This window comes from Papaver somniferum, chromosome 1 (genome assembly GCF_003573695.1).
Source record: "Papaver somniferum cultivar HN1 chromosome 1, ASM357369v1, whole genome shotgun sequence".
NCBI classification, from domain to species: Eukaryota; Viridiplantae; Streptophyta; class Magnoliopsida; order Ranunculales; family Papaveraceae; genus Papaver; species Papaver somniferum.
The window spans coordinates 197,234,082-197,261,119 of NC_039358.1; the positions used below are offsets into that span (position 1 = coordinate 197,234,082).

General features: G+C 37.6%; 6 protein-coding genes across 14 annotated transcripts; 2 read left to right on the plus strand and 4 right to left on the minus strand.

Annotated features, from left to right (window-relative positions):
* The first annotated feature begins 2,345 nt into the window (after nucleotides 1–2,345).
* On the plus strand, nucleotides 2,346–3,387 carry LOC113334868 (mitochondrial pyruvate carrier 1-like). 2 transcript variants are annotated; one of them, XM_026581096.1, is made up of 5 exons: nucleotides 2,346–2,462; nucleotides 2,543–2,666; nucleotides 2,751–2,805; nucleotides 2,886–3,021; nucleotides 3,131–3,385. In XM_026581096.1, the coding sequence occupies exons 2-5, from the start codon at nucleotides 2,568–2,570 to the stop codon at nucleotides 3,198–3,200; spliced, it is 360 nt and encodes a 119-aa protein (XP_026436881.1). In that variant the 5' UTR covers nucleotides 2,346–2,462; nucleotides 2,543–2,567; the 3' UTR covers nucleotides 3,201–3,385. The 2 variants fall into 2 exon arrangements, with proteins under 2 accessions (XP_026436881.1, XP_026436884.1); XM_026581099.1 differs by having other exon boundaries at nucleotides 2,403–2,462; nucleotides 2,548–2,666; nucleotides 3,131–3,387.
* Nucleotides 3,388–3,561: 174 nt separating this feature from the next.
* Nucleotides 3,562–7,492, minus strand: LOC113311280 (serine/threonine-protein kinase PEPKR2-like). Its single transcript, XM_026560122.1, has 4 exons — nucleotides 7,279–7,492; nucleotides 6,174–7,132; nucleotides 4,398–4,694; nucleotides 3,562–4,300 (listed from the first exon to the last, which is right to left on the minus strand). Exons 2-4 carry the CDS (start codon nucleotides 6,958–6,960, stop codon nucleotides 3,918–3,920), a joined length of 1,467 nt encoding a protein of 488 aa, XP_026415907.1. The 5' UTR covers nucleotides 6,961–7,132; nucleotides 7,279–7,492; the 3' UTR covers nucleotides 3,562–3,917.
* Nucleotides 7,493–14,824: 7,332 nt separating this feature from the next.
* On the plus strand, nucleotides 14,825–16,599 carry LOC113357109 (protein NRT1/ PTR FAMILY 5.10-like). The gene is made up of 2 exons (XM_026600394.1): nucleotides 14,825–15,208; nucleotides 15,383–16,599. Exons 1-2 carry the CDS (start codon nucleotides 14,825–14,827, stop codon nucleotides 16,574–16,576), a joined length of 1,578 nt encoding a protein of 525 aa, XP_026456179.1. The 3' UTR covers nucleotides 16,577–16,599.
* Nucleotides 16,600–16,667: 68 nt separating this feature from the next.
* Nucleotides 16,668–20,293, minus strand: LOC113311289 (probable serine/threonine-protein kinase PBL7). Of its 7 annotated transcripts, XM_026560146.1 has the most exons (7): nucleotides 19,224–20,293; nucleotides 19,044–19,077; nucleotides 18,815–18,919; nucleotides 18,014–18,112; nucleotides 17,682–17,904; nucleotides 17,208–17,584; nucleotides 16,668–17,089 (listed from the first exon to the last, which is right to left on the minus strand). In XM_026560146.1, exons 5-7 carry the CDS (start codon nucleotides 17,821–17,823, stop codon nucleotides 16,793–16,795), a joined length of 816 nt encoding a protein of 271 aa, XP_026415931.1. In that variant the 5' UTR covers nucleotides 17,824–17,904; nucleotides 18,014–18,112; nucleotides 18,815–18,919; nucleotides 19,044–19,077; nucleotides 19,224–20,293; the 3' UTR covers nucleotides 16,668–16,792. The 7 variants fall into 7 exon arrangements, with proteins under 7 accessions (XP_026415931.1, XP_026415949.1, XP_026415937.1 ...); XM_026560164.1 differs by lacking the exon at nucleotides 19,044–19,077; XM_026560152.1 differs by having other exon boundaries at nucleotides 18,014–18,093; nucleotides 18,815–19,077.
* LOC113357113 (receptor-like cytoplasmic kinase 185) lies at nucleotides 18,806–22,058 on the minus strand. The gene is made up of 5 exons (XM_026600396.1): nucleotides 21,808–22,058; nucleotides 21,647–21,716; nucleotides 21,250–21,533; nucleotides 18,917–18,986; nucleotides 18,806–18,829 (listed from the first exon to the last, which is right to left on the minus strand). Exons 1-5 carry the CDS (start codon nucleotides 22,056–22,058, stop codon nucleotides 18,806–18,808), a joined length of 699 nt encoding a protein of 232 aa, XP_026456181.1.
* On the minus strand, nucleotides 21,041–24,647 carry LOC113311331. 2 transcript variants are annotated; one of them, XM_026560175.1, is made up of 5 exons: nucleotides 24,154–24,647; nucleotides 22,448–22,552; nucleotides 22,128–22,354; nucleotides 21,647–22,036; nucleotides 21,041–21,533 (listed from the first exon to the last, which is right to left on the minus strand). In XM_026560175.1, the coding sequence occupies exons 1-3, from the start codon at nucleotides 24,601–24,603 to the stop codon at nucleotides 22,193–22,195; spliced, it is 717 nt and encodes a 238-aa protein (XP_026415960.1). In that variant the 5' UTR covers nucleotides 24,604–24,647; the 3' UTR covers nucleotides 21,041–21,533; nucleotides 21,647–22,036; nucleotides 22,128–22,192. The 2 variants fall into 2 exon arrangements, with proteins under 2 accessions (XP_026415960.1, XP_026415955.1); XM_026560170.1 differs by having other exon boundaries at nucleotides 22,448–24,647.
* Between the last annotated feature and the right edge of the window lie 2,391 nt (nucleotides 24,648–27,038).

The following is a 27,038-nucleotide window of genomic DNA, read 5'->3' on the forward strand; positions in this document are numbered from 1 at the left end:
GTAACTTTTTTTTTTATTTGAAGCACATACCTCTAGTAATTTACTACTTGTTCAAACACTCCACTTTGAAACAGTAGATGTCTGTTTATTTCTTCATACATGGCTAGAAAGTACATTAAGCAAAATTGCAATGGAGTTAATTCATTATTGTATAAGTAGTGTTACATTTTGGCACCTCTAGATAAAGCTCACCACAAAATGAAGCAGCGCAAGATTAGTAACTAAGGCCTAGTTGAAGACCAAGTGCAGCGTGTATAAAAAATAGGGCCATGATCCCTCTTCCTAATTTCGCATGAACATTCCTTAATTCTGAAATGGCACCCTGCAAAAAAAATAAAATAAAATAAAAGTGCAAGTATTTAATTAATGCCAGCATTTCATCATTCAAATTACTCGTTTTAAATTCAAAGACACATACATAGTTTGAGATCGCATGAATCGTGACTTTATCAGTTAATTACCTCATCAAATTCATTTCCCTTGGTAGTTTCAGACCCTGGATCGAGTGTGCCAGTTCTTCACTGGGCATGCATGCAGTTGGGGTCCAATTGTGCTAATACTTTCAATAGATTAGCAAATTAATTTCGTTGCTCAATTACTCAATGGGAGGTGTAATTGTTGGCAGGTAAAGGTTAGGTTCAATGAGGTAGGTTTATGTGTCAGGTAGGATACATGATTCCACATCCCTTTATAGGGTTCAGTTATGCTGTTTCAGCAGCGTACATAGAGAAAGTAAGTGCCCTAGAAATATACTATATTACTATTTAAGGTTTATGCAGAAATTTCTTGGAAGTATCATCAGTCTCGGTCTCAACACCAAAGTAGCATGATACAAGTAGTGCCCATGCGAACTACACCATTTCTAGTAACATTAAGAACCGAAGTAAACCTATTCTGAGAAGGTGGTAGTCAATATCATGTAATCCTCAACATTAACAGCGATGAAACTTTAATTGAAATTCGGGTTAAATGCGAAATGAGACTGAAATGAAATTTGTTATGCTTTCTCTCTATAGCTCTCGTAAAAAAAGTTCAAGAACAAAGATGATGAATAACAACGCCAATTATCTTCTCAACAATTACAACACATATATCAGCGGCATTAGCAAAGTCGGCATGTTGTTAGGATTTCTCGGCTTGTTCCACTTGTGTCTCTCGTATGGTTTTGATCTTCTCCGGCCAAATCCTTTAGGCATAATTTCAGATTCATCTTGTGTTCCAGGTTCAGAAGCTGTTGTTGAATTGAAATATTTCCATTTTATCTCGATCTGTGGATCATTCTTAGCAGGATTATTAGCCAAAGCAGCAAGATTCAACTTCCAAAGTCATCATGACATTGTTCTCCGTTTTTGGGTGTTGCTTTGTGAAGCTATTCTGGCAATCAGTTACCTGTTCTTCTATAAAGCAATTGTTGGTAGTCTGCAGTTGATATTAGGTTCTGTTTATTGTGCAACAGACTCACACAGCTCTGATCTTGCTGTAATGCTTGGAGTCATCTTTTCTGTGGTATTCATGATCGTCTTCATCATTCGTTTTTTTTCTCCTCCCCTCCGTTAGAATTCCTTGCAGGAGCATACAGTTACGCCGTGTTTATTCCATATTTGGCTCTACTTTATAGTTCACACTTTGTTTAGAATCTGTTCTACATTCTCTGGTTTACTGGATCGATTTTTGTTTTAAGAACTTCTAGCTACTAGCTTGGTAATTATGTATGGGATGGTGATTGATGATGTGCTTCTTGTTTTAATAGAATGTGAATGAAGATATCGTTGTTTCATCGCAAAACCTTCTTCTTTTTTGTTCATACAAATTCCTATCTGCTGTAATTTATGGGTATGAACTTGCAATATTAGATATGGCAAACTAGTTTCGGTTCACAGAGAGATGAACGTGATTTCTCCCATGACTCCACCGGACTGTTAAGAATCGGGTCCGATTTTAATAACTAGTTTCAGTTCTGATGCAGTTTTTGGACTTGTTCCGTTCCAATCTGATCCGAAACGAAGACACTACCAAGTGTTTCATCGACTTGTGCAAGTGAGATTCCAACCCATGACCTTTTTGTACAACAAAAACTACCAAGTGTTTCCTCGACTCAATTGTTGCACTCTTACAACTGGCACCATGACAAGTTTAATAGGCTCAATTGGTTTGTCTTGTTAGGTCAACTCTAGTCAAAGGATAGAGATGTTGACTGTAAGACACATATGATATGACAACATGGGATATGATAAAGGATGAATAGTCGCCAAAATATGTCTCTATCTCTACAGCAGCCTTAGATTAAAAATGTGTCTATAAAGTTTTTTTGGTCTCTATCCCTCCCTCTTCCGTAAATCAACCAAACTCCTCCAAGTATCCACTATCTTCACTCTTTCTTTTGTCAATATAATCTCTTCTCCTCTGCAACTAAAACATAAATATAGAGCATTTCTACTTCATACATCTCAACTTTGCAAGAGGTATGAATTTGCTAACTCTCTTCACTTATTTTGAAGTTTCAGGATTTCTCATTCAAATTTGTCTTCTTTTTTGAGTCCAGTACAGTGGTGAACTTGAACGATTCAATGGCAGCAGCAAAGTTTCGAGCATTCGTGAACAGTCCAATGGGACCTAAAACAACTCACTTTTGGGGTCCTGTTTCAAACATCGGTTTGCTTGCTTCTGTATGTACTTGAAACTATTCTTTCTATGGTTTCATAATGATTTTGTTTGTTGAATTTTCTATTTTAACTACTTGGTGTCTACAGGCAGTGGCTGATATACAGAAGACCCCAGACATGATATCTGGGAACATGACCGTTGGTAAGATTCAACCGTCCATTTGGAGGAGTTGGATTAATCCTACAATATGCTTACTGCATTTATTTGTACTCGATGTGCAGCATTGTTTGGGTATTCCTGTTCGTTCATGAGATTCGCGTGGATGGTACGACCACGCAACTATATGCTCTTAGCATGTCATACCTGTAATGCACCAATACAGTTTTATCAGCTCTCTCGTTGGGCTAAACATCACGGGTAAGTTTCAAGGTTTCATAATTTCATATGCATCTATAACTGATTTAACGAGTTAGTTTTTGTCTATATGGTATCCTAATTCCTGAAGTACTTAAATTCAATATTGCAGGTACTTAGAGCTCAAAAAGGAAGAAAAAGAAGAAGATCAAGTTGCATTGAAAACCTTGAAAGTTGTATAACATGTTTTTTTTTTTTTGTTTCCTTTTCTTTGAGGTCAGGCCCAGCCCCCCTCTTTTCTGTTTTCTCTTCAAATTCTCCCGGTGAGTTTCGCCGGATATTTAATAAATTCTCCCGGTGAGTTCTGCCGTAATAAGAAAGAAAGCATAATATGATGAACTAACTGGTAATGTGTAAACATCGTGTCTTGGGACCATGGATACTTTTAGTTAAGTATTTCCACCTTGTTTTTAAATCATTCTAATTTAGTCATAATGTCACTTGTTGACGACATTTCCAATCAATTTTTGTTTTGTTAAACGACATTTATAGTAAGGATGACTCTATTCTATAAATTAATATGAAGTTTCTCTGAAATATGTATTGGCTCAACCAAATTTTCCCTCCATACGAATCACTGCTCAAGAGCTTTACAGTTTTTAAGTTTGGTAAAATAAAATCAACTTACAAAAACAGGACTAGAAAATCAGCAGTATCCTTTATTCTCTATTTTTAATTAAACTGTTCTATTTACACATGTACATCTATCAAAATAAGCTTAGGTTGAAACCAAAAACACTGCGTAAAGAAGAACTAAGAGTTCCTAAGAAAAACAGAACCTGATCAAGCTAACCACTTTCTTCAAGTCATTTTGCTGTCAGTGTTATGTTGAAGGCTGTCTGAGAGGTTATGAATAATATTAACAGGAGTTGGTTGGTGAAGAAATCAGCTGCTACATATCAGAATGCTTTACAGAGATTGTTAGACTGCATGTTAGAAGAGCACTCCTGCTTCATTATAGGATGATTAGGTCCACAGAGTCTGCTTCGTTTTGGTTCAGATAAACTCACACGTGAGATTGCCACTGCAAGTGCATCGACCAAACCACACTCATCCTGTTCTTCTGACTTCTGGTCTGAACTACTATCTACTGATGCTGATGAAACATGATGACGGGTATTTGAGTCACTGTTGAGACACACTGCATTGATTGTAAGCCTAGCTCTCTCTAATGAATCTTGTGGTTCAATGACTCCATTAGAGGGTTTACCAGCTCTCAATTTTGATTTGATTGATAGTGTCTTCAAAGTCCGCTCTGTATAGAATAGAATCCATGGATGTCCTAAAACAACGAACAATGGACGGTTAACTCAACTAAAGCAGAAAAATAATAGAATTATGAGACGGAAAGAGACTGCAAAAGAATATCGAGGGCTTACTTAAAACTTGGTCTGCAGTTAACCTAGCTTCGACATCCCTTGTGAGCATTCGTCCAATTAAATCGCGAGCTGGTCGAGATATAGACTCCCATACTCCGGTTTCAAAATCGAGTTCCACTTTCTTGATTGCCTCAAACACTTTTTCCAGTGACTCACCCTTGAACGGAAGAACGCCAATCAAAAGGGCGTGAAGAAGTACACCAGCACTCCAGATATCCACCTTTTCAGAATAATTCCCAACCAAAACTTCAGGAGCAACATAGGCTGGACTACCTACCACACCAGACAATGTCTGGCCTGCAAAAAGAATAACCAGAAAATCATACTTATGATCCAAGTTCCAACAGAAAATGTCAAGTAATAGCCAATACTGGAAACAAGTAAACAAAACATAACCCTGTTCTGTATATGCTAAAAAAGCATCTTATCTTCCATACTGGACAGACCATAAATAAAGCAATTAAAACAAGGGTATAAGGTCGTCAGCATTAAAATTTGTTTCAGTAAAGACACGTAGAAATGCTACATAAACTACTTTGTGCATGATCTAGCGAACATAGAGACAGTTAGGTATAAATAGATAAGAATCTTAAAGATGGTTTAGTAGAGAAATTATACATCTAAGTTCATCTGTTACTCAAAAAATTCAGGTCCAGTCAAAAAATTTCAGGTCCACACAGGATCGGAGTGCATGGGATAGAAGGCTATAGGAAAGAATCAGATCAGTGTGCTTGCTCTTGAAAGAAGTTAATAAACACATCCTTGATAGGAGAGAAATCAGCAAACTCATACATGTTCTTGAGTGGAAGACCACAGAAACATCCAAAATAACAGAACCTCTATAGACGCTAACAATGTAAAAAACCTCATTTTTCTGCCGATGAAGCAAATGAGCTATAAACAACCAAACATGACTCTTACTGCACACGACTCAATCTCAGTTAAAGAATGGTACGTTAATTGGACAAACCATCACAACAAGAATCAACCTTTTCTGACAGAATAATACCAGTTAGATACACATACAGACATACATACCGACATCTGACTCGACCAGCGTCTACATTGCGAGGAACTCATGCTGATAACTTCCTCTTACACAGTTAAGACTGGTTAGTATCGACTCCTCATGCGAATTAATGTGCCAAATGCTGATGATCCCAATACAAATGCGAGATGCATTTTATTCCTAAATGACAACAGGGAGAAAAAATCTTAATGACACAGAAACTCAAAAGAGAATATCTCACAACCACAAATGGCTGACAAGACAATTAAAATGATTGAGTAGAGGTACATTGCTAATTGGAACTGTAGACATCCATAGCACATGCTGGTTACATGCAATTCCCCTGGATCTTTAAGACAAAGAAAAACACAACGTTTCAGCATGCTTAGTGGCATATTTAAGGACTTTCCGGACTAGCCAGCGGCTAAATTCATGGCCAAATATTGGAACACAAAAGCAGCAAGTATCTTTTTTGAAATAATGACCACTGCTTCCTTTTTAGTTGGTCCGTCAGTCCTAGGATATTGATCTGGTAGTATAGTGTCAAAAATGCAGGGGGGGAGTACTTATATTAACATTGGTCATAATATCGGCAGCGAGTTTTCTTTTCTATTTTGTTACAGGGATCAAGTTTTCAACACACAAATGTTAACATATTAGATGGTTTTGGTCATTCAATCCCAAATGGAGCGATGTTCAATGTTCTAGCTATAGTCATGGTACTAATATGATAAAGTGACCTGCATAGCAGAAGTTTGAGTCATTACCATGTGAAACCCTCATGGCTAATCCAAAATCCGCAAGCTTCATCTTCCCTGCTGCCGTGAGGAGTATATTCTCAGGCTTTATATCTCGATGAACCACACCCATTTCATGACAATACTTGATCACCAACATCAACTCTTTCAGCACATTAGCAACCCGCTGCTCCGAATACTGCCTTTCTCTGACCATCTGATCGAGCAACCTCCCACCAGAACACAATTCCATCAAAAGATGAAACGACTCGGTATCCTCGTACACAGCTGTCAATGCCACAACACCAGGATGCCCTGACAGATGCTGCATTATCTCAACCTCTCTATGTACAGTCTCCTCCCCTTTTTTCAAAGTCTTACAAGCAAAATCCCCTCCGTCAATCTTGCTCTTACACAATCTCACACACCCATATTTACCTAACCCAATCTCCTTCCCCAATACATACTCCTGCTCAATCTTCTTCTTCCTCCTCAACTTCATCCCACTCTCTATACACCCAATCTTCCTCTTATGCCCCCTCCCATGCGAATCCGAAATCGAACTCCCACTCGCAGGTGCAGTAGCCACCCCAGGCAATCTACTCTTCTTACCTTCCCCACCGACATCCGCCCTTGTCGTCTCCAATCCTTCCTTATACTTCTTCTTACTCCTAGAACAATCTTCCAACGAAAAATGAGATCCAGCAATTGACAACGAAGCCGGCGATTTACGGGTCCTACTCAAAATCTCGGGTATATCAAATGAGGATTCATCACGCGGTTCTATCCCTTTCCTCTTCTTCGTTAACATCTCCATCCAGCACTCAATCCAATCCAATCCAATACAACACACAATCAAAAACAAATATCCCTCCCACAACCTAGATCCCTCTTTATTAACTCAATCCCCTATCTAATCAAATCAAATCAAATCAACAGTTTACAATCTCCAAAAAAAAAAAAACCTAATTTCCTCCTCAGATTAAACCCTGAAATTCAAAAAAAAAAACAAAACAAAAAAAACAAAACAAAAAAGATTCAACAAATAAATCAATTGAAAAGATCTAATCAATATATACATTCAGATTCAAACAGCAGGAACAAAAGATTGAAGAATAGTGGTTTCCCAAATTACCTTTTTCGCCCTTGTTCTTCTTCTTCTTCTTCTGAAATTGGAGATCTGAGAAAAGCTTGTCAGAGATATTTATAGGTTTAGAAATCAGTGTTAGAGTGGGATTGGGAAATCTGGAAGAGAAGAGAAAAAAAAAAGGGATTATTAGGGTTAGAGAATTTTAGGTTAGAAACGTAGAAAAGAGGGGATTCTTATGATGATATCTCTTCTGGTTATCTGTGTTTTGTTGTCCCGTCAAGTGAAATTATATATGTTGGGAGGAGGACTCGTGTGGAGAGAGAAAACGAGAGGTTTTGTTTTGTTTTGTTTTGTTGTGGTGGTGTGTGATATGTTATCTGATGTTTGGATAGGTGACGTGCTGACGTGTGGGTGGTGGGTTCTTATTTAGCGTTGGATATTGCGGGAAGATGCGGCGTGATGAATGGTAGTTGTGTTGGGTCTCTGTGTAGTCAACCAAAGGGACTACTAGCCGACCAGCCACGTCTAAAGTCTCAGTGCGCCTGCCTACTTTGTATTCAAGTATAGGGTTCGAAGAAAGGAATCGTCTGACTGGGATAGGTGTCAGTCAGATAACTGACTGCAGATCTGATTCGGTTCATACATGATTAGACTTACATAATTATTTATTTTTTTTTGATGCAAAAAAAACATAATTTAGACTTACATAATTATTATTTTTTTTGATGCAAAAGAAAAATTATTATTGATTAAGCATCAAATTATCTGACAGCAAATGATCTTCAATGACACTCGGTGGACTTTGTAACCAAATACTAGTAACTCTAGACCTCTTGCTGAATTTAGCAAGTTTATCATCAACTTTATTACATTTCCTTGGGACAAAACAACACTCCCAGGTTTGAATACTTTGTAAACTCTCAAGAGCATCAAGCAAAATGGTTTCATTCTCTCATGCTATTGTTGGCGTCTTGTTGTTGATGTTGCTTTCAATCCCTTGAAGGTCTGTTTCCAAGATGACTTTTGCTAGTTGCAACTCCAAACTCCAAGTAACAACATCTCTGAATGTTATACATTCTGCTTGCTCTGAGTTTGCTATTCTCCATTTTCCTGCATGATCACGTAAAACAAGAGCAATCCCAGTTAGACCAGTATTTGGATCATAAGAGGCATCACAATTTAATTTTAGAAATGGAAAAACTGGTGGTATCCATTGTGTATTATAATGAGTTGTAATAGTTTTCGCAGCTCTACATTCTAGCTACTTAGTATTAAGATTTTCCCAGTAGCTGGTAAAACTTAACACTTTTCTTGCAACCCCTTCTGGAGCTGCTTTGATATTCTGACACTGAACCTCACATCTTGTATTCCATAAAGTCCAACAAACTGCCATTGCAGTATGAAGCCAACTTGTATGGCCTATTTGTTGTTGATGCATTTGCCACCAACTTTCAAACATAGTCTCTATAGTGATGTAATTTCCTATAAGAACTGTAGAACCCCCTGGCACAAGTAGCCACACTGTTCTTGAGAAAGGGCACGTGAATAAGACATGCATCAAATCCTCATCAAACTGGTTACATAAAGGGCACTGCTGATTGATGTAACTGCAGACCCATGCAGATCTTTCCTTGGTAGGTAGAATATCCAAAAAAACATTTCTAGAAAAAATGTTTTATTCTTGGTCAAACTTGAATATTCCAAAACTCTTTCCAACTTATCTTAGTGCCAGCGATAAGATTTGAAGTCTGTAGATTAACTCTGCTGATATCAAACAACCTGTTGTAGGAAGATTTCAAAGAGAAATTGCCATTTTTTGTGAGTTTCCAGATAAGTTTATCTTCAGCTGATGCAGGGATGTTCATTTTCAATATCAGATTTGTAGTTGAAGTATCAAACAGATGCTGTACTAAGGGAATATTCCACTGTCTGGTACTATGAATTATGAGTTCCTTTGCCCATATGAAGTTCTCAGAATCTGTCACATCTTCTCTTGGTACTGGAGGGTTTTCCAACCCCATAACCCATACATCCAGCCAAATTTTTATGTTATTCCCTTTACCAACTCTTCAACAGCTGTGTTGCTTGATAAAAGTAATTTGGTTTTGTATACCATTCCAAGACCATGAACAATTACTCTTAATAGTAGCATGAATTAAACTGGTGCCTGAGAAATACTTTGCCTGCATTGCCTTTACCCATTGAGCATCTTCATTTGTACATATCCTCCATGTTGCTCTGACTAAGAGAGCTTGGTTTAAAACCTTCAAATCTCTGAAACCTTGACCACCTTGAGTTTTATGCAGACTCAAGTTTTTCCATGAAGTATAGTACGTACCTCTTTTTTCTTCATAGACCCACCAAAAATCCCTTTGTACTGCATCAATTTTCTTAATGATGTCAACTGGGATTTGAAGAAAACTCATAAAATAGGAAGGAATCGTATTTATGGATGTCTTTATCATTAAAGATTTACTACATTGAGACATAGTCTTACCATTCCAGGCTGAGAGCCTATTCTTAACTCTGTCATACAGATGAGTGAAGCATGAGATTTTATTTTTTCCAATAATAAAAGGTATACCTAAATACCTCTCATTGGAGTTCATTCTAGGCACCTTCAATCTTCTCGTTAACAATCTGCAGAAACGCTGTGGTACATTTGAACTGAAGTGCACACTTGACTTAGTGAAATTCACCATATGCCCTGAAGCACTTCCAAAATCTTAAATTATTTTTAGTGCATTGTTAACATTATGAAGATCTGCATTGAAAAAGAGTAAGCAATCGGCGGCGAAAAACAAATGTGATATAGAAAGAGCACAGTTTCCAATTTTAATACCCTCAATCTGCTTCAGCTGTTCTGCATGGTAAAGTTGGCGTGAGAATGCTTCCATAACAGTAATGAATAGATAGGGTGAAATTGGATCACCCTGTCACACTCCCCTTGTAGGCTGATATGATTCACATGGAGCTCCATTTAGAACAATCGATATTCTTGTGGTGTTGATGCACTGCAATATTAGGTTGCGGAAAGCTGCACAGAAGCCCATCTGTTCCATGACATCCATGAGAAAAGACCACTCAAGTCGATCGAAGGCCTTTGACATGTCCAACTTTAGGGCTAGATGCTTAGAATCTTCTTTTTCATTTTTCATAGAATGAACTATCTTCTGAGCCAGCTGGATGTTGTCTGAAATTTGACGTCCTGGTACGTATGCTGCTTGAAGAGGTGATATAATTTTCCCCATTAAATTTTTTCATCCTGATGGATAAAATTTTAGAAATGAGTTTATAACTTGTATTGCATAAGGCAATGGGCCGCAGATCAAAGGGAGATTGCTTATTCTTCGTTTTTGGGACAAGAGTAATGTTTGTAGCATTCAAACATTTTAGAATGAACCTTTGTACGAAAGAGTTGTTGGACTATGTTAGCTAAATCTTGGCCAACTACATCCCAATGATTTTTGAAAAAAACCTTGTGGAAATCCGTCAGGACCAAGTGCCTTCCATGACTTCATTCCTTTTAATGCTTTATGAATTTCAACTTCATCTGGTATCCTCAACAGTTCTTCATTATCTAGATCCGATATAACACTGGGTATACATTGAAGTATTTGTTCATTTCTTACTGGAAACTGGTAGTATGAAGCAATTTATAATGATTTGTGAGCAGTTTCTCCAAATCAGTTCTTGTTGTGCACCAATTCCCATTTCCGTCCTTTAGAGCAACAATATTATTTTTTGATCTTCTTTTATTTGCATTAGCATAATGGTATTTGGTGTTGCCATCCATTTCTAAGTAATACTCATCTCTTGATTTTTGAACCCAAAAATCATTTTGTATTTGATGCCAATTCTCAATCTGATTCTCCAACTGTTGTACCTGGCTTGTAGTATCATTACCATGAACTCCTCCTTGCAGTGCTTCCATCTGTTGGTGAAGAAGAAAAATGTTACTTTGGATATTTCCAAATTTTTCTTTATTCCATTTTGAAACTAATTTCCTTGCTTCAATGAGTCTTCTTGAAAATTTGTAAGCATCTGATCCATTGAATTGATGGTTCCAGGCTGAGATGGTTTCATTTTTTAGTGTCTCATCTTTTTCATAGCATTGAAAGTACTTCCAGTTACGTCTTCTATCTCCATTTAAGGCAGTATTATCCAACATGATTGGACAATGATCAGATCCCATTTGTGGTGGATGTAATAATTTTGAATCTGGGAAATGAATGATGAAGTCTTCATTTTTTATGGCTCTATCAAGTCTCGACCTTCTAACACCAGTATCGTGTACATTTGAAGACCAAGTAAAAGATCTTCCTGTGTAGCCCAAATCTTCTAGTCCAGCTTCATGCATTAGCTCGGTGATGTAAGAATACCTTGAAGAAGTATTAGAATAAGAACTATGAGAAGAAGTACTGCTACTCGAATATCTGCTTTCATTTGGGAATACCATATTCAAATCCCCAATAATAACCCATGGTTGTTTAATATTTTGACTTAAATCCTTGATATAAGTCCATTGCCTCTCCTTTTGATTCGGATATGGGGACCCATACATACATGTGAGGATCCATTCAGGTTTGCTTGGGTCATCCTGCACGCTATACAATTTATTATCCATGATCCTGAATTGACAATGTTAAAATGAAAGCCATCCTTACACATAAGTATTAAACCTCCAACAATACCTCTAGAAGGTATGAGTTTATGATTTGGGAACTTCTAGGTTCTAATAAACCTAGTCATTTTATCTATCCCTACTTTGGCTTCAGAGATAAATATAATGTCAGGGTCATATCTGTGCATTAGGTGATGATCTCTAGTTTTTTTCTTAGCAAAACCTTGGCAGTTCCATGCTAAAACTCTCATGGTTATACAGGGATAATAAGGATGCAGAATTGTAAACAAATGGATATATCTTAAACCTATCAAAGGAGAAAATTGAAATGTAAAACTAAAGTGATGATGATAATAAAGAGAGATTATAAAAGTTATTACCGTAATAGCATGGTCCTCCTGTTCTTGCATGACATTTGGCTATGTGTTTGAGTTATTGGACTTGTGTGTGCCACTATCCATAGCATCCATGTGATCAGCTTTGGTGCTTGAAGAAGCACCATTGTTGTTATTCCCTCCATGAGTAACCAGAATAGGGCCAACTATAGATGGGTTTGAACCATTAGTATGAACAGGTTGGTTTCTAGCTCTTTGGTATGCCTAGAATTTTCAGCTTCCATTTCTTGCTCATTTTCAACATGGGCATAATAATTATCCAAATCATCTGCTTCAGTTTTAGTTGCCTTCCCCTTAGTTTTATTCTTTGCAGCATAATGTTCCTCATATTCTTCTTGGGTCATAGCTCGTTCTTGTAAATACTCAGCAACTGCTTCACAAGTGGTATCATCATGATCAATTACATAACACTGATCACAGATATTATGGGGTTGTTTAACCCAATGATATCTAATCCATTTTGGCTCTCCTGAATTGGTGTTCCACCATTCACCTCTTTTTAATGGCTTTTTGAGGTCCATCTCGATACGAGCAGTGATCATGTTACTACCTCTAGGTCTGCAGTTTTTCGGTTCAGTCGAGATTTTCTTCCCCAGATCTGCAATTGCTTCATCTACCACTGCAACATGATGATGTTCAAAGAGTAAACTTTTTGAATTGAACGTTCCAGGCTTGGGTTCAGAACTCATAGTCCTTATACGCAACAACAGTTGAGTATTCTTACAAGGATAACAAGCTTTTCATAACATTCTAAGGAGATTTCTTAATGACCTCTTTCATTTCCCTTTCCGTGTTAAACTTGAAGAAATATAGGTATTTTCCCACAACATTCATTTCTCTTTTTCTGTACTTCTTCCAAAGTATATCAAGTTCATCTTTGATCTGTGAAGTTTCAATCTCGTCATCCTTAACATCTTCCTTCTTCACCAGTAGCTTCCCTATTAAACTATTAGACCAGGCTTCAGTAGCTTCATTCAGGGTTTTCATCGACCCAATAGCACCCTTCTCTCTTCTTATGGACGTAGCCTCCATTCTTTCAGTGAGTTGATTAGCTGTTTTTGCATTGAATAGCTTTTGATTATTGTTATTGTTTGCGCTATTGGTATTATTAGTCTCCAGTGAATAGCTGCACCTCACAAGGATCTTTGGGTTTAGGGTTTCAGAGGTATGAAGATGATTAAAGAAGATTTTTGTTTTATCTCCAAGGTGTTTTAGGGTTTTTATTCTGTAGTTTTTGATATCCAGAATATTTTGTTTCCTAAAGAAATGCCGAGAATAATTTAGAATTAACCGCAACATTATTTTGCTTAGCTGTTTTTGCATGGGATCATATTGATTTGCTGACTAAGTAAATCACGGTGCTTTCTAGGGGGAAAGTTTGAATGTTTTGAATTTTCTGAATTTGGATCGGAAGGGAAACTAGGGAACTCACCTGGTTACTCATGGTAATCAATATTTGATGGGAATAACGATTGTAGATCTCATACTGAGAGAACTTAATAGCTGATACTTTTGCCTTTGCAATACTGCTGGATTAGGATAATCTGTTTCAGATAATACCACCACAGTTGGTAAAATTATCAAAACACTAATACAAGACCAAATCACAAAGATCCAATATAGGATATGATCCATGACTGAACAGGAGAGACCTGCACAAAATTAACAACCCATTAAACTGAAGACAAGAAGAATAAGAGGGGAATTAAAACATAGAGAAACGGAGAATAATATGAACAAATTTACGGATCACAAAACCTAAAAAACAAAATTAATAGAAATCGAGAAAAGAGAAAATCTGATGCATAAAACAGGAACAATAAAGCAATCATAAAGCTAAAGTTAAGAAAATAATCATGGATAGTACTATGATGAATCAACAAATCGATGAAATGGGGATAAAATCAAATTTAAGATTTTTACTGAGTCGACTCATAATATTCGCCCGATTTGCAGAGCTCTTGTTGTATGACTTACATAATTATTTTGATTCCAGTCAAATCTTTGCCAACAAGGTAGATACAAAATGGTGTCCGATTCTAATAGTTCCCAACAAGATGTACGAGCCGAGTCAGACTTCAAGTCAGACATATATTTATTTATTTTTTAAAGGCACTCGTACATTAAAAAACAAAACAAAAAAACAAAGTATGATAAATGTCAAATTCAGATTTCGAGTCAGACCCAAACAAATACGGCGCTAGTCAGTCGTTAATTCAAAAATACAACCCAAGCAACACACTTAAGGAGGAATTAATCAATGTGTTTTGAGGTGAATTTGATCACAAGGAGTTGTTTCCGTAGGATTCACATTTCTCATTAGGAAGAGATAATCTCTAAATTATGTTGATCCCTTAATAAACAAACTATATTTTTTAATGTACTCTTTGGTATTCAATAATGCCCGCGCCACCAACTAGGCAACTATGCATTATTTAGAGAATATGTCTTAATCATGGTCCTGCACTATCTGCAGAATTGATATTTAAAAACCTTATAATGCATCATAATATTTTTTTTCTGCTAGCTACTTCTCATTCTAAACTCTATAGAGAGAAAGAAATAGACATTAATGGAGGTTACAGGAGGAGTTGATGGTGTCTATAGCCATGAAGAACCTTTGTTGCAAAACATTATAACTGATAAATATATTCAAGGTATGGTGAATTACAAAGGAGAGAAATTTACAATGAATAATGGTGAATTTGGTGGATGGAAATCAGCTTCTCGAGTGCTAGTAATCGATTGTGTCGACGCGTTTGTATTTTTCGGAATTCTATCCAACTTGATTAGTTATCTCACTAATCAGTTTGGTCAATCTACAGCCACAGCTGCTCAAAATGTTAATATCTGGGTTGGTGTCGTGTTTATGCTTCCGTTACTTATTGGTTTCGTAGCTGATTCTTATCTTGGACGATTTCGTATCGTTTTAGTCTCTTCTTGCTTCTGCATATTGGTAATTTTATTATTTCCCTCAACTCTCTGTAAGCTTTTGTTCATGTTTCCGATTTACTTTGCTGATTGTTGATTTTAACTGTGTGTAGGGGCTTGGGTTGTTAACTTTATCGACTTTGAATGGTTCTGTGAAGTCGACAGATTGTGTTAATAACGCAAAGGATGATATCTCCTGCGCTTCGCCTTCTTCTTCTTTTCGTTGTATTTGGTGGCAATTGGTGCTGCTGGATTTGCAACATGTGCACCAGCTTTTGGTGCAGACCAGTTTGATGGACAAAACCCGAACGAAATCAAATCCAAGAGTTCATTTTTCAACTGGTGGCAAATTGGAATATCTGTTGGAGGCACTGCTGCTAACACAATATTGAACTACATTCAAGATAATTTGGGTTGGGGTCTCGGATTTGGTATTTTGTGCATTTCAACAGCAGTGGCACTAATTGTTTTCTTATCTGGAATCAAAACGTATCGTTATAGCGTCATAGATGAAGCAAGGGAAAACCCATTATTAGGAGTAACCGAGGTGTTAGTTGCAGATGCAAAGAATTGGAGGATCACTTCATCATCAAACACTAGCAAAGATGAGGCAGTGGAAGCTTTTGCCGGCAACTCAAATGCCAAGGTTGAAGAAGCAAACTCTTTACTACGGTTATTTCCATTATGGATCATATGTTTGATATATCCGGTGGTGATTGCTCAAAACATGACTTTGTTTACAAAGCAAAGCAGCACAATGGACAGATCAATTGGTCTAAAGTTTCAGATACCTGCTGCATCACTTCAGCTTTTCATTGGTTTATCTATCATTCTCTTTGCTGCAGTATACGACCGTCTATTTGTTCCTCTTGCGCGAGTTTTTACTGGCAGACCAAATGGCATAACGATGCTTCAGAGAATTGGTACTGGCATATTTTTTACAGCAATATCCATGGTGATTGCAGCTGTAGTGGAGGATAAAAGACTTAAAACTGCAATAGATTTCGGATTACTCGATCCACCAAATAAAACGGTGCCAATGAGTGTATGGTGGTTGATTCCGCAATACGTAGTGTCTGGTCTTGCTATTGCATTCACCAGTATTGGTTTACAAGAATTTTTCTACGATCAGGTACCAAATGGATTGAAAAGCATGGGTCTCGCCTTGAACACTAGTGTGTTCGGTGTAGGGAATTTCGCCAGTGGCTTTCTTATATCCACTGTTCAGAAGGTAACTAGCGCGGATGGGCAATATGGTTGGTTCGCGGATAATCTCAACCGCGCACATCTGGATTACTTCTATTGGCTTCTTGCAGGACTTAGCACATTAGAGCTGTTTGCTTTCTTGTGTTATTCAAAAACATATTTGTACAGAAGAGAAGCTTCAATATAAGATAAGGGCATATGCTAAAAAAATACAAGGGGTGGTTTTTTGCCACCCCTTTGTAGTCGAAAATTACATTTATAAACAAAATAGAGTTGGCTATCAAACTACTTCATTATCCCATTCTAAATTGTGTTCTTACTACAGCTGAAAAAAAAAACACAATAAAATTTCTAGAATTCGATAATGTAGGCTGTCAGTTTCTAAGATCTGGCACTATAAATATCATACAAGTGACCAGACGTGTCGCCATTGCTCTATTAGTATTTCTTTCTCAATGTTGCCAACTGCCAATGAGCCTGCTCGATTAATTTGGACAGCATTTGGGTCGTAAATTTCAGCAGCCAAATTTGATAGAACTTTAGCAACATATCCTATACGAGGCCGACTGACATCTTTACGCTGTAAACACTGAGCTGCAAGATAAAGAACTTGGTACAAGCCTTGCTCTGGATAAAGGCCTTCCAGTAGTGGATCTGCAACCGTAGTGAATTCCTTACCGCCTGCCAGTATATGTTTTGCCTGCACACTCACCAAAAAAAGAAATTCAGTCAGCTGATGGTATTTTCTCCATCTGCATCTGTTTAGTTTCCCTGTTTCTCTTAAAAATGCATGTAAAATAAACAACTAAACAGTTTACCCATCCAATGAGACTAGGCTCAATCTCTGCCAGGCGCCCTGAAACCAGTTCAAGCAAGACTAAGCTGAAACTGTAGATGTCAGACTGTTGAGTGAGCTTACAATCTCCAACAAATTCAGGTGCATGGCGATGACACTGACGGCTGAAATACCTTGTATGACTAGACTCATCATGTTCTGGAATGCGCTCCTTGAACCCCAGGAAATCTGACAGTTTTGGGAGATATTCTGCGCATAGGAGAATGTTGGAGGGTTTAATGTTTCCAAGGATAACAGGAGGAGTTGATTTATCGTGCAAGTATTTTATTCCTTTAGCTGCACCAGCTGCAATTTTCATTCTCGTATTCCAGTCCAGAGGCTTCTTATTGCGCGGAAGATCTAAAACAGAAACAATGATATCATTTTCGAATCATCTTAGTCCCCCACAGATTGAGGTCAATGCAAGAAAGAAACAGAGTTAGTAGGTGCATCTTACCATGCAAATAATCCTTTAAGGATCCCAATGGCATGAAGTTATAAACAAGAAACAACTGGTCTTTGTCAGCGATGCTGTAACCTATCAGATCGACTATGTTAGGATGGTGCAAAAGGCTACGCATATGAATTGACGAAAACATTGACGGGTCATGGTATCCGTGAATGGTACAGATGGTTTCATCGTCAACTTGTCTAATTGCTACATCCAGTGAAGATGATTTCTGTACATTACTCACCACAAGTAATTCAAGAGAAAATTTTGGAGTCAGTGCAAAGACTATGATAGCTAATGTAAAGATAATTGTTCAAAATTTAACAAATTTAACTAACCTGTCCACTGCTCTTTAAGCAACCTCTGAACGTACGCCCATATTCTCCTTCCCCCAAAAGGGATTCTTGTGCAAAATTCTCTGTGGCCGCAGCAAGTTCCTGAAACTTAAACTTAGTAATGACGGCATAATCTTCAACGTTGTTACTAGGGCTTCCACCAAATCTAAAAATAGATTTTTTTGCCATTTCCTTATATTTTCTCTAGTCTTTTGGAGATTGATATCAGTTAGGGAGAAAGAGAGATTGGAAACAAAAAACTGAAGGAAAAACATATACTTGTTGAGGGACAATGGGTCACATTGAATGGGAGTGAGAGCAGGCTGTGGAATAGATAAAGGTTCTCGGACAGGAAGAAGATGACAGATAGTTAGACTAAAAGGAAAGGGGAAATGCAATATCCCATTACTAGCAGCTACTTTAATGCCAAAATATTTTGTTTCAGATGACTTTTTTTCTCTATGTAGTTGAAAATTTCCATTTTCAGCAATGCATTTAAGCCTTGAAAGACCATGGGCGTTGGTCTAACCCGGTAGTTTCTAGCTAGGGTATGTCTTCCAAGCTACACAAACTCTCTTTTTTTGACTATAATAAACAGGAATTTCCTTTTAAAGCCATTTCAAACAAAGTAAAAACATTGTAGTGGAAGTCCTCAACACTTTACTGTTGGAATTTATTGATTTTGGTATAAAGCTACCAGATGACACATGAGGGATATTACTGCTACTATGTTGTTTGAATTACACTGAATTTGACTCTTCTATACATATGATTTTGAGAAATATAAGAAAGCAATCAACTCACCCGACACGCTAAGTCCTGCCAGAATCCAATAAAATCAATCAATAGATTTGCTCCATTGAGGTTGTCAGTAAACCATCCATGTCAACCACCTGCACTAGTTACCTTCTGAATGCCAAACATGCAATTCCTATCAGGAATTTGATCATGCAAAAATTCTTGTAAACCAAACAAACTACAGAGAGTAGAATAGCAAGAGTAAACTGCACTAAAATGCTAATTTTCCGGTTACCAGTAATTCCAAAGGTAATTGGTGCAGGAGTAACCTGGACAAAATGGATGGTTGAGAGCAACATAAATCAAACAAATTTTAGTTTTAATTTTGCTACCATTAAGACTAAATCAAATCAACAAATCAATTAAAAGGAAGAAAAACAAAACACCAAAATCAACAAGACTAAATAAATAATACCGAGATTGATGATCCTGCAGGAAACTGAGACAAATAATTGGAGAGATTTGGTTGAACTTGGTCCAGCTCTTCCAATGCAGAGCTTTAAAATGGAAAAAGAAATCCAAGATTTGCAATTGAAGACAAGGACCAGCTTCAGCAATTCTACTAACAAAACCAACCCAGTGATAGTTTTCAGTCATTTATGATCCTTACTAAACCGATCTTCCAATTAATCAAAGTGATATTACTGAATCGCCAAACTAACCAATTGCAAACAGGAAAGAAATGAAAATTAGGGTTTAATTAGATAAGATTTCCTAAATACAGAAAACAAAACAACAAATAAAAAATGGGAAGTGATATTTCAACCCCACCACAAAGGGGTTGGTTTATTTTATTGGCATATCAGAGCTTTGACATGTCTTTGTTTATTTTAAAAAATGGGAAGATGCAGTTGATGCATTAGGGTTAGAAAGATGTGAGTTGACATATTTTATTTTACGAAAAGCCTTGACATTTGCCTGACCAACGTTGACTTTTTGAATATTGTGAAAATATGTATTTCTCTCGTCTGTTCCCATTTCTATGACTTCACTTCTTCTACTCGACTACTCCATTGAAATTCCGTCATCTTATGCATCATCTTCGGTGCTAATAAGTAAATTATCATCGATGGAACTCCTTTGAATTCTTTTCTTCCCAGCACAACAAATTCCTTCCATCAAATATCTAACTCGATTCGGTTCAACTAATTCAACACAGAGCTGCCGAAATCAAATTTAAAAAAAAAAGGAAAACAAACCCATAAATTAGATTCTTTCGCCAGAAAGATGGATGGAAAAAATGGTTCTAAAAATGTTCATTATTAGCCCTCAACTTAAACATTCTTCTCCATCCCCACCAACTCAAAAAAGAACTTAATCTTCGTTCTCTGTATACGTTTTTCCAAAAGAAATCCTAACCTACCATCAATTGATCTATTGTTGCCACAGAGAAGATCAGAAGAATGAATTGAAATAATGGACCTGATCTAGTGCATAACTACAGTGGAGACCGTGGACAATTTTCTTTTGAATCTGGTGAAAGAAGTTGCTTTTGTGAATGCAGTAAATATGTTCGATGAAATGTCAGTGAACAGGCCGTAGGTTGGTTTAGTATTATGTGGGTTTGGTCCGTTAGGATATGATGTGATTTAGTTATTTCATAAGGGTATTATTGGAAATCAATCAAACGGTCAAAGTTAGTCGACAACCCTAACACATCAACCGCATGTTTTACGACCCTGACCCTAATTACATACTAAACTTAAGACATAAATATATCGGTCCGCGAGTTATAACCTCAAAGGTGTCACTATCCATCCATAAAAAACTCATCAAAACAAAAGTAACACAAAAACCCCGTCAAAATAAAAGTAACACAAAAACCCCAAAGAATTTTGATGAAACCAATTTTGAAATTTGGGATTTTTCTATCACCTTTTTAAAAATTTGGGGGTTTTTGTATCAATTTTGTTTAAGATGGAGTTTTAATTGATCCCAACATTTGAATGGGGTTTTTGTACCACAAATTTGGTCACCTTGGTTTTTTATGACTAGTTCTGTAAATATATTACAAAATAACTCTAAAAATAAGGCCCTGTGTAGCCCCACTTTAGGGCTATCTACAGCAACAGCCAACTGCACAGACTTAAATGGGGTGTATATAACTTGCAAGAATCATTTCAGGTCAGGACTAAACTTCCCTCCACTCCAAATCCTGGAAGCCAGTGAGAACATTATGGAAACTACATGTACAAACAAAATGCAGCTTGATACCAAACTATCCCATGAATCTGTTCTAAATCAAATTTTTACTTCAACGAAAAAAAAAATAAAAAATCACAGTAACATTTTTTTTTTTGATTGGTTGACGAGTTTTCAATCATGTCAATGGTATCAGCATTGCGGTAACATTTTTAGAATTCAATAATGTGATCTATCAGTTTAAAAGAAGACCATAAAAGAGCTTTCATTTTGTAAGTCATGGCAACAGTTATACAAACCAGACATGCTGCCATAGCTCTCCTAGTTTTTCCTTCTCATCGCTGCCAATTGCCAATGTGCCTGCTCGGTTAATTTGGATAGCATTTGGGTCGTATATTTCTGAAGCTAAATTTGATAGAACATTAACAACATGTCCTATACGAGGCCGACTGGCATCTTCAAGTTGTAAACACTCAGCTGCAAGAGAAAGAGCTTGGTACAAGCCTTGCTCTGGATAATGGCAATTCAGTAGCGGATCAGCCACTGCGGTGAATTCCTTACCGAACACCAATTTATGTTTTCCCTGCACCCTCACCAAATGATAAATTCAATCAGCTGACGGTATTTTCTCAATCTTCATCTATTGAATTTTTCTTGTCTTCAAAATGTTTGTAAATAATCAACTAAACTGTTTACCCATTCAACGAGACTAGGCTCCATCTCGGCTATGCGCCCTGAAATCAGTTCAAGCAAGACTAAGCCGAAACTGTAGATGTCGGATTGTTGAGTGAGTTTAAACAATATACAATATTCAGGTGCGCTCCGCTGCCTGACGATGGCAATGACGGCTGAAAAACCTTGCATAGCTAGACTCATCATGTTCTGGAATGCATTCTTTGAGCACGAGGAAATCTGACAGCTTGGGTTCATATCCTTCGCCTATGAGAATGTTGGAGGGTTTGATATTCCCATGAACTGCAAGAGGATTTGATATTTCGTGCAAGTACTTTAGTCCTTTAGCTGCACCAGCTGCAATTTTCATCCTTGTATTCCAGTCCAGAGGCTTCTTCTTATTGCGCGGAAGATCTGAAAAAACATTTTGATACATTTGAATCGTATTAGTCCCGGCTGAACAAGATCAATGCAAGAAAGAGATGGAGTTAGTAAGTCATGTTACCATGTAAATGATTTTTCAAGGATCCCAATGGCATGAATTCATAAACCAAAAACATCTGGTTTTTTTCATTCATGCTGTAACCTATCAGATCGCGCGACTATGTTAGGATGGTGCAAGAGGCTGCACGTGCGAATTTTCGAAAACATTGTCTGTTCATGGCCTCTGTAAATTCTACCTATGCTGTCCTCGTCAACTTGTCTAATTGCAACATCCTGTGAAGATGATTTCTGTACATTACTCACCACAAGAATTTTTTGAGTCAGTGCAAAGACTATGATGATTAAAACAGCTTTTCAAAATTTGCTAACTAATACACTTACCTGTCCACTACGCTTTAAGCATCCTTTGACTGTACGCCCGTATTCTCCTTCACCCAAAAGGGATTCTGCTGAAAAATTCTTTGTAGCCACAGCAAGTTCCTGAAACTTAATTTTTTTTTTTTTTTGACTTTAAAGGTTAAAATTTTATTAAAAAGTAAAAAAGAGATACAAGAAAAGAATGCACCAAACAGTGCAGCAACAAGAGCAACAAGAGAGGTTACGAAATACCAAGTTCAAAGCAAAAGAATGAAAAACTAAGTAAGCAAAGCCTACGCCATTGGCTGCCATGAAAACATTCACAAACACACTAGAAGAACACCCTAGTACTTCTTCTTGACATGGGTTCTTTTTTCACGTCCCAATTTATCATTGCTAGTAACTCCATTCCAAGCAAGCTTGGCAATTTCCTTTTCAGATTTTGTAGATCTGTGCCTATCTACGATACCTTCAAGAATGTTCTCCACTGCACTTTCTTCTCCTCCTTGAGAAACGCCGAGAAGGTTGCTAAAATTCTTAAGCTTTTTTAAATGTTGTTCTCTATTCATTGGCTTAAAATGAGAAACATCCTCTAGAAGCTTCAATTTCTCCACCCCCGTCTCCTCCGCATCTGTTTCATATTCCAATACCAATTCCCACTCTAGAATCTTCATCCAAATTCTCTGGTAACTCATCATTGGAGTCATCAAACCCACTTTCTGGTTCTGATTCCAAAAGGGTAAAGGGATTCAAATAGGCGTTATGCCCATTCCTTTTTCTTCCGGAATTCTTGGTTCTTTTATAACATGACCATTCCTTGTTTGACTTGGGAGGTAGCATTTCTGGTACCCCCACCAACACTCATGCCATTACCATTAAAAATCTGTAAACTTGAGTCGACAGGTAGCACATTGACACTATCCACATTCTCAATGACTGTCACTGAAATAACCTTACCAATCATATCCCTTACCTCTACTACTTCCTCAGGTTGTGAAGTCGAGTCTTGTTCCACCACCTCCGTCACGTTTCCATCAGTAGTCTCAATTCTGGACTGAGGACCTACCCCAGTTGTCTCATCCCTCTGATGCGGATCTGTCTCTTCCTTATCTTCTGTTACTGGCAATAAAATGTTCTTTGACTTGCTCTCTATTCTCCGTATCTGTACTCCCAGTTTCCCATTCTTTTGAAAGAGGTTTAAACCTTTCCACCAAGTTAGGCCTCTTCTTAGAAGTCCAATGAGCTTTGCCAACACTAGCTTTCTTCAGATAGCATTTGTTGTTGGGGTGCCCAAAAGAATGACATACCATACACTTTTGTGGTTTCCACTGATATTCCACAGGGAGATTCATCACATATTTTCCATCAATCCACAAAGGGATAAAGCCAGGAAATTGACTTTCAAAGCTTATTTCAACAAGAACCCTTGCATATGAAAGTCTAGTTTTGTTGATAGTGCAATCATCCATCATCAATGGTTTCCCCACAAAACTGGCAATAGGGCTAAGTCCTATGTTATTCCAGAGATGCAGAGGGACATTGTAAATCAACACCCACACCGGAATGGATTTCATCTCTGCAATTGAGTTCTCAATCAAGGGACTCCAGGGTCTAACCACAAACAAGCTACTGGAAATGTAAAAAGCCCCATGGTCTAGAGCTAAGTTCCTATCCTCAGAATTCAAAAACTTGAAAACAAAAGAATTACTGCTGTGTAGAGTAATGGATACCTCGGATTTTGTCTTCCATACTTTCGTTGTTGCCTCTTTCGCCATTGAGTAAGAATGCTTGCGACCTACAAAATACCCAATTGCTAGTTCTTCACATTCTTTAATCTTCTGATGAAGAATCTCTGAAGAGATAGAAACTGCTTCTTCGCCCTCCATCATCACCGGAGATTGATAGATCAAAGTATTATCCTCAGTACACCCTATTATTTGGGAACAACCATTTGCTTGATTTCCCCTAAAATTATTCTGCAGAACACATCTAGGGTTATCTTCCTTTCCACCATTTGAATTCAATAAAGGAAAATCAACTAAGCCCAAGCTTAAACCAGAATCAGAAGAAGAAGATTGCTGTTTGTTGCCTTGAAAACCCCTCGAAACCAGAACAGATCTCTCCTCCATGGACGAGAGATTTCTTTTTTGAAAATCTATACGAAATCGCTGCCACGTCATCGGACAACAAAAGTTGAACACTTGTTATTTGATGACTCCTACAAGCTCGAGGAGTTAATGTTCCTAACAATTTATGTATGTTTTGTTTGTCAGAAGCGGAGTTACTGAGCACATTTTTTGTATATTGTTGTTTTGCTTAAGCAATATGACCCTGTTTCATTAGTTCTTTCAATGTGAAGTTTCGTTTTCTATGCTGACTTGGGTGCGGCAATTTCTTTTTTATCCCCCCTATTTTGAAATGCTGGTTCCGCCATTGGATATAAGTTCGGGAGAAAGAAATAGATTGGAAATGAGATTTTAAAAGAAGAATATATACTTGTTGACATTCCTAATTCCTGAGAATAAAGGTTCTCTGGCAGAGGAAGAAGAGGAGAGGGCTAAAAGTGAAAAGGAAATGTACTTGCTTGTTTCCTGAGGCTTTCGTAGTACTTACTTTAATACCAAAATAACTTGTTTCCAATGGCTTCTTCTTTTCTTTACCAAGTTGAAATTTTCGATTTTCAGCAATGCATTAAAGCCATGACTATAAAGAAAAATTTCAAGCTAGGGTCTAACGCGGTACATCTAAACTAGGGTATGCCAGCCAAGTTACACTCTTGTACGTTGACTATAATAAAAAGTTTACCATTTTAAGCCATTTTAAAGTATTGTAGTGGGAAAATGGTGGAATCTGTTATGTCCTAGTTATAATCAATACAAGAAATGTGATGATAAACTCTCAAACCTCACGATCTGAGCCTTCTAGTTTGTGGAAAACTAGCCGATTTTGGACAGCATTAAACAGATTTCTATTCATTAAAACTTAGCCGCAAATGGAGATAGTTCTTACACATTTAAAGCAACAGAAAACAGAATAAACCCTATCTGAGTAAGAGCCATTCTCTGCTCGACACATGTAAGGATTTTAGTGATCAAAAGAAAAGAACTAATTATCTGATCCGGGCCACCAGGTGGCTTATTGGAGTAAGGGGCACCCACTGCTATTTGTACTTAGGTACATGACAATACCATCCCCTCAACCAAATCCTTTTCCTCAAGGATTAAAATTTGGGAAATGAGCAGAGACATTCGTAGCATCTTCCCAAGTAGCACCCTCAGCTATAGAATTAGTCCACTGGATAAGCAGTTGGTCCACAAATTTGCCATGTCTTGTGATGCTTCTAGTGTCAAGGATAGCAGCTGGATGAAGGACAATCTGTCCAGCATCATCCACTACTGGTAACTGAGTAGAAGGAATGTGTGACTTGCCAATGCACTTCTTCAACTGGGAGACATGAAAAACAGGATGTATCCTGGAGCTAAGAGGAAGTTGAAGCTTGTAGGCTACTGAGCCTATCTTCTGGAGGACCAAAAATGGGCCATAGTATTTGGCAGAGAGCTTCAAGTTCTTCCTAAGTGTAATAGAAGATTGTCTATAGGGCTAGAGTTTGAGATAGACTGCATCACCTACTTGAAAGGACATGTAAACTCTCTTCTCATTAGCATAGTGCACCATCCTTTCTTGTGCTATGTGGAGTGACTCCTTCAGAATATCCAAGGATGCATCTCTATGCTTCAAGTAATCCTCAACTGCTTTGACAGAAGTGGTGGTTGTGGAGGGGAAGGCAAGATGAGGTGGTTCACAGCCATACAAAGCCTTGAATGGGCTCATCTTGATGTTTGTGTGAAAGTTAGTGTTATACCACCTAGTGGGAGCCATTTGAACCAGTGTTTAGGCCTGTGGCCAGTCATACATCTTAAGTAATTCTCCAAGAAAGTATTGACTCTTTCTGTCTGGATATCATATTGAAGATGATATGTTGTGCTAAGGTTTAGACTTGTGCTGAGAGCTCTGAAAAGGTCCTGCCGAAATAAGCTTGTGAAGACCTTGTCTCTATCAGATACAATTGAAGCAGGTAGGACATGTAATCTGAAAATCTGGTTGATGAATTCCTTGGCCATTGTGATGGCAGTGTATGGGTGAACCAAAGCTATGAAGTGAGCATATTTGGTGAGTCTTTCAACAACTACCAGAATCACAATTCTTTTCTCACTTGCAGGTAGGCCTTCAATGAAGTCCATTGAGATGTGCTTCCAGGATGTGCCAGGGATTGGGAGAGGCTGCAGCAAGCCAGCAGGGTGTGTGTGCTCTCCTTTGTTTCTTTGGCAGATATCACAAGAGGAAACAAAAAGCATAATATCTTTTTCATGTTGGGCTAAAAGAAATAAGTTTTTGCTCTAACATAAGTACCTTGTATACCAGAGTGGCCACCCACTGAAGAGGAATGTACAGAAGCCAAGATGGTGTTTCTAGTATCTGCTCCACTTCCAATGTACAATCTGTTCTTGTATCTTAAGATACCTTCAGCATATGTAAAGTGTGGGATTGCAGAAGGATACACCATAAGTTGAGGAATAAGTAGTTGAACTTTGGGATCAGCTGCATAGCTGGAAAT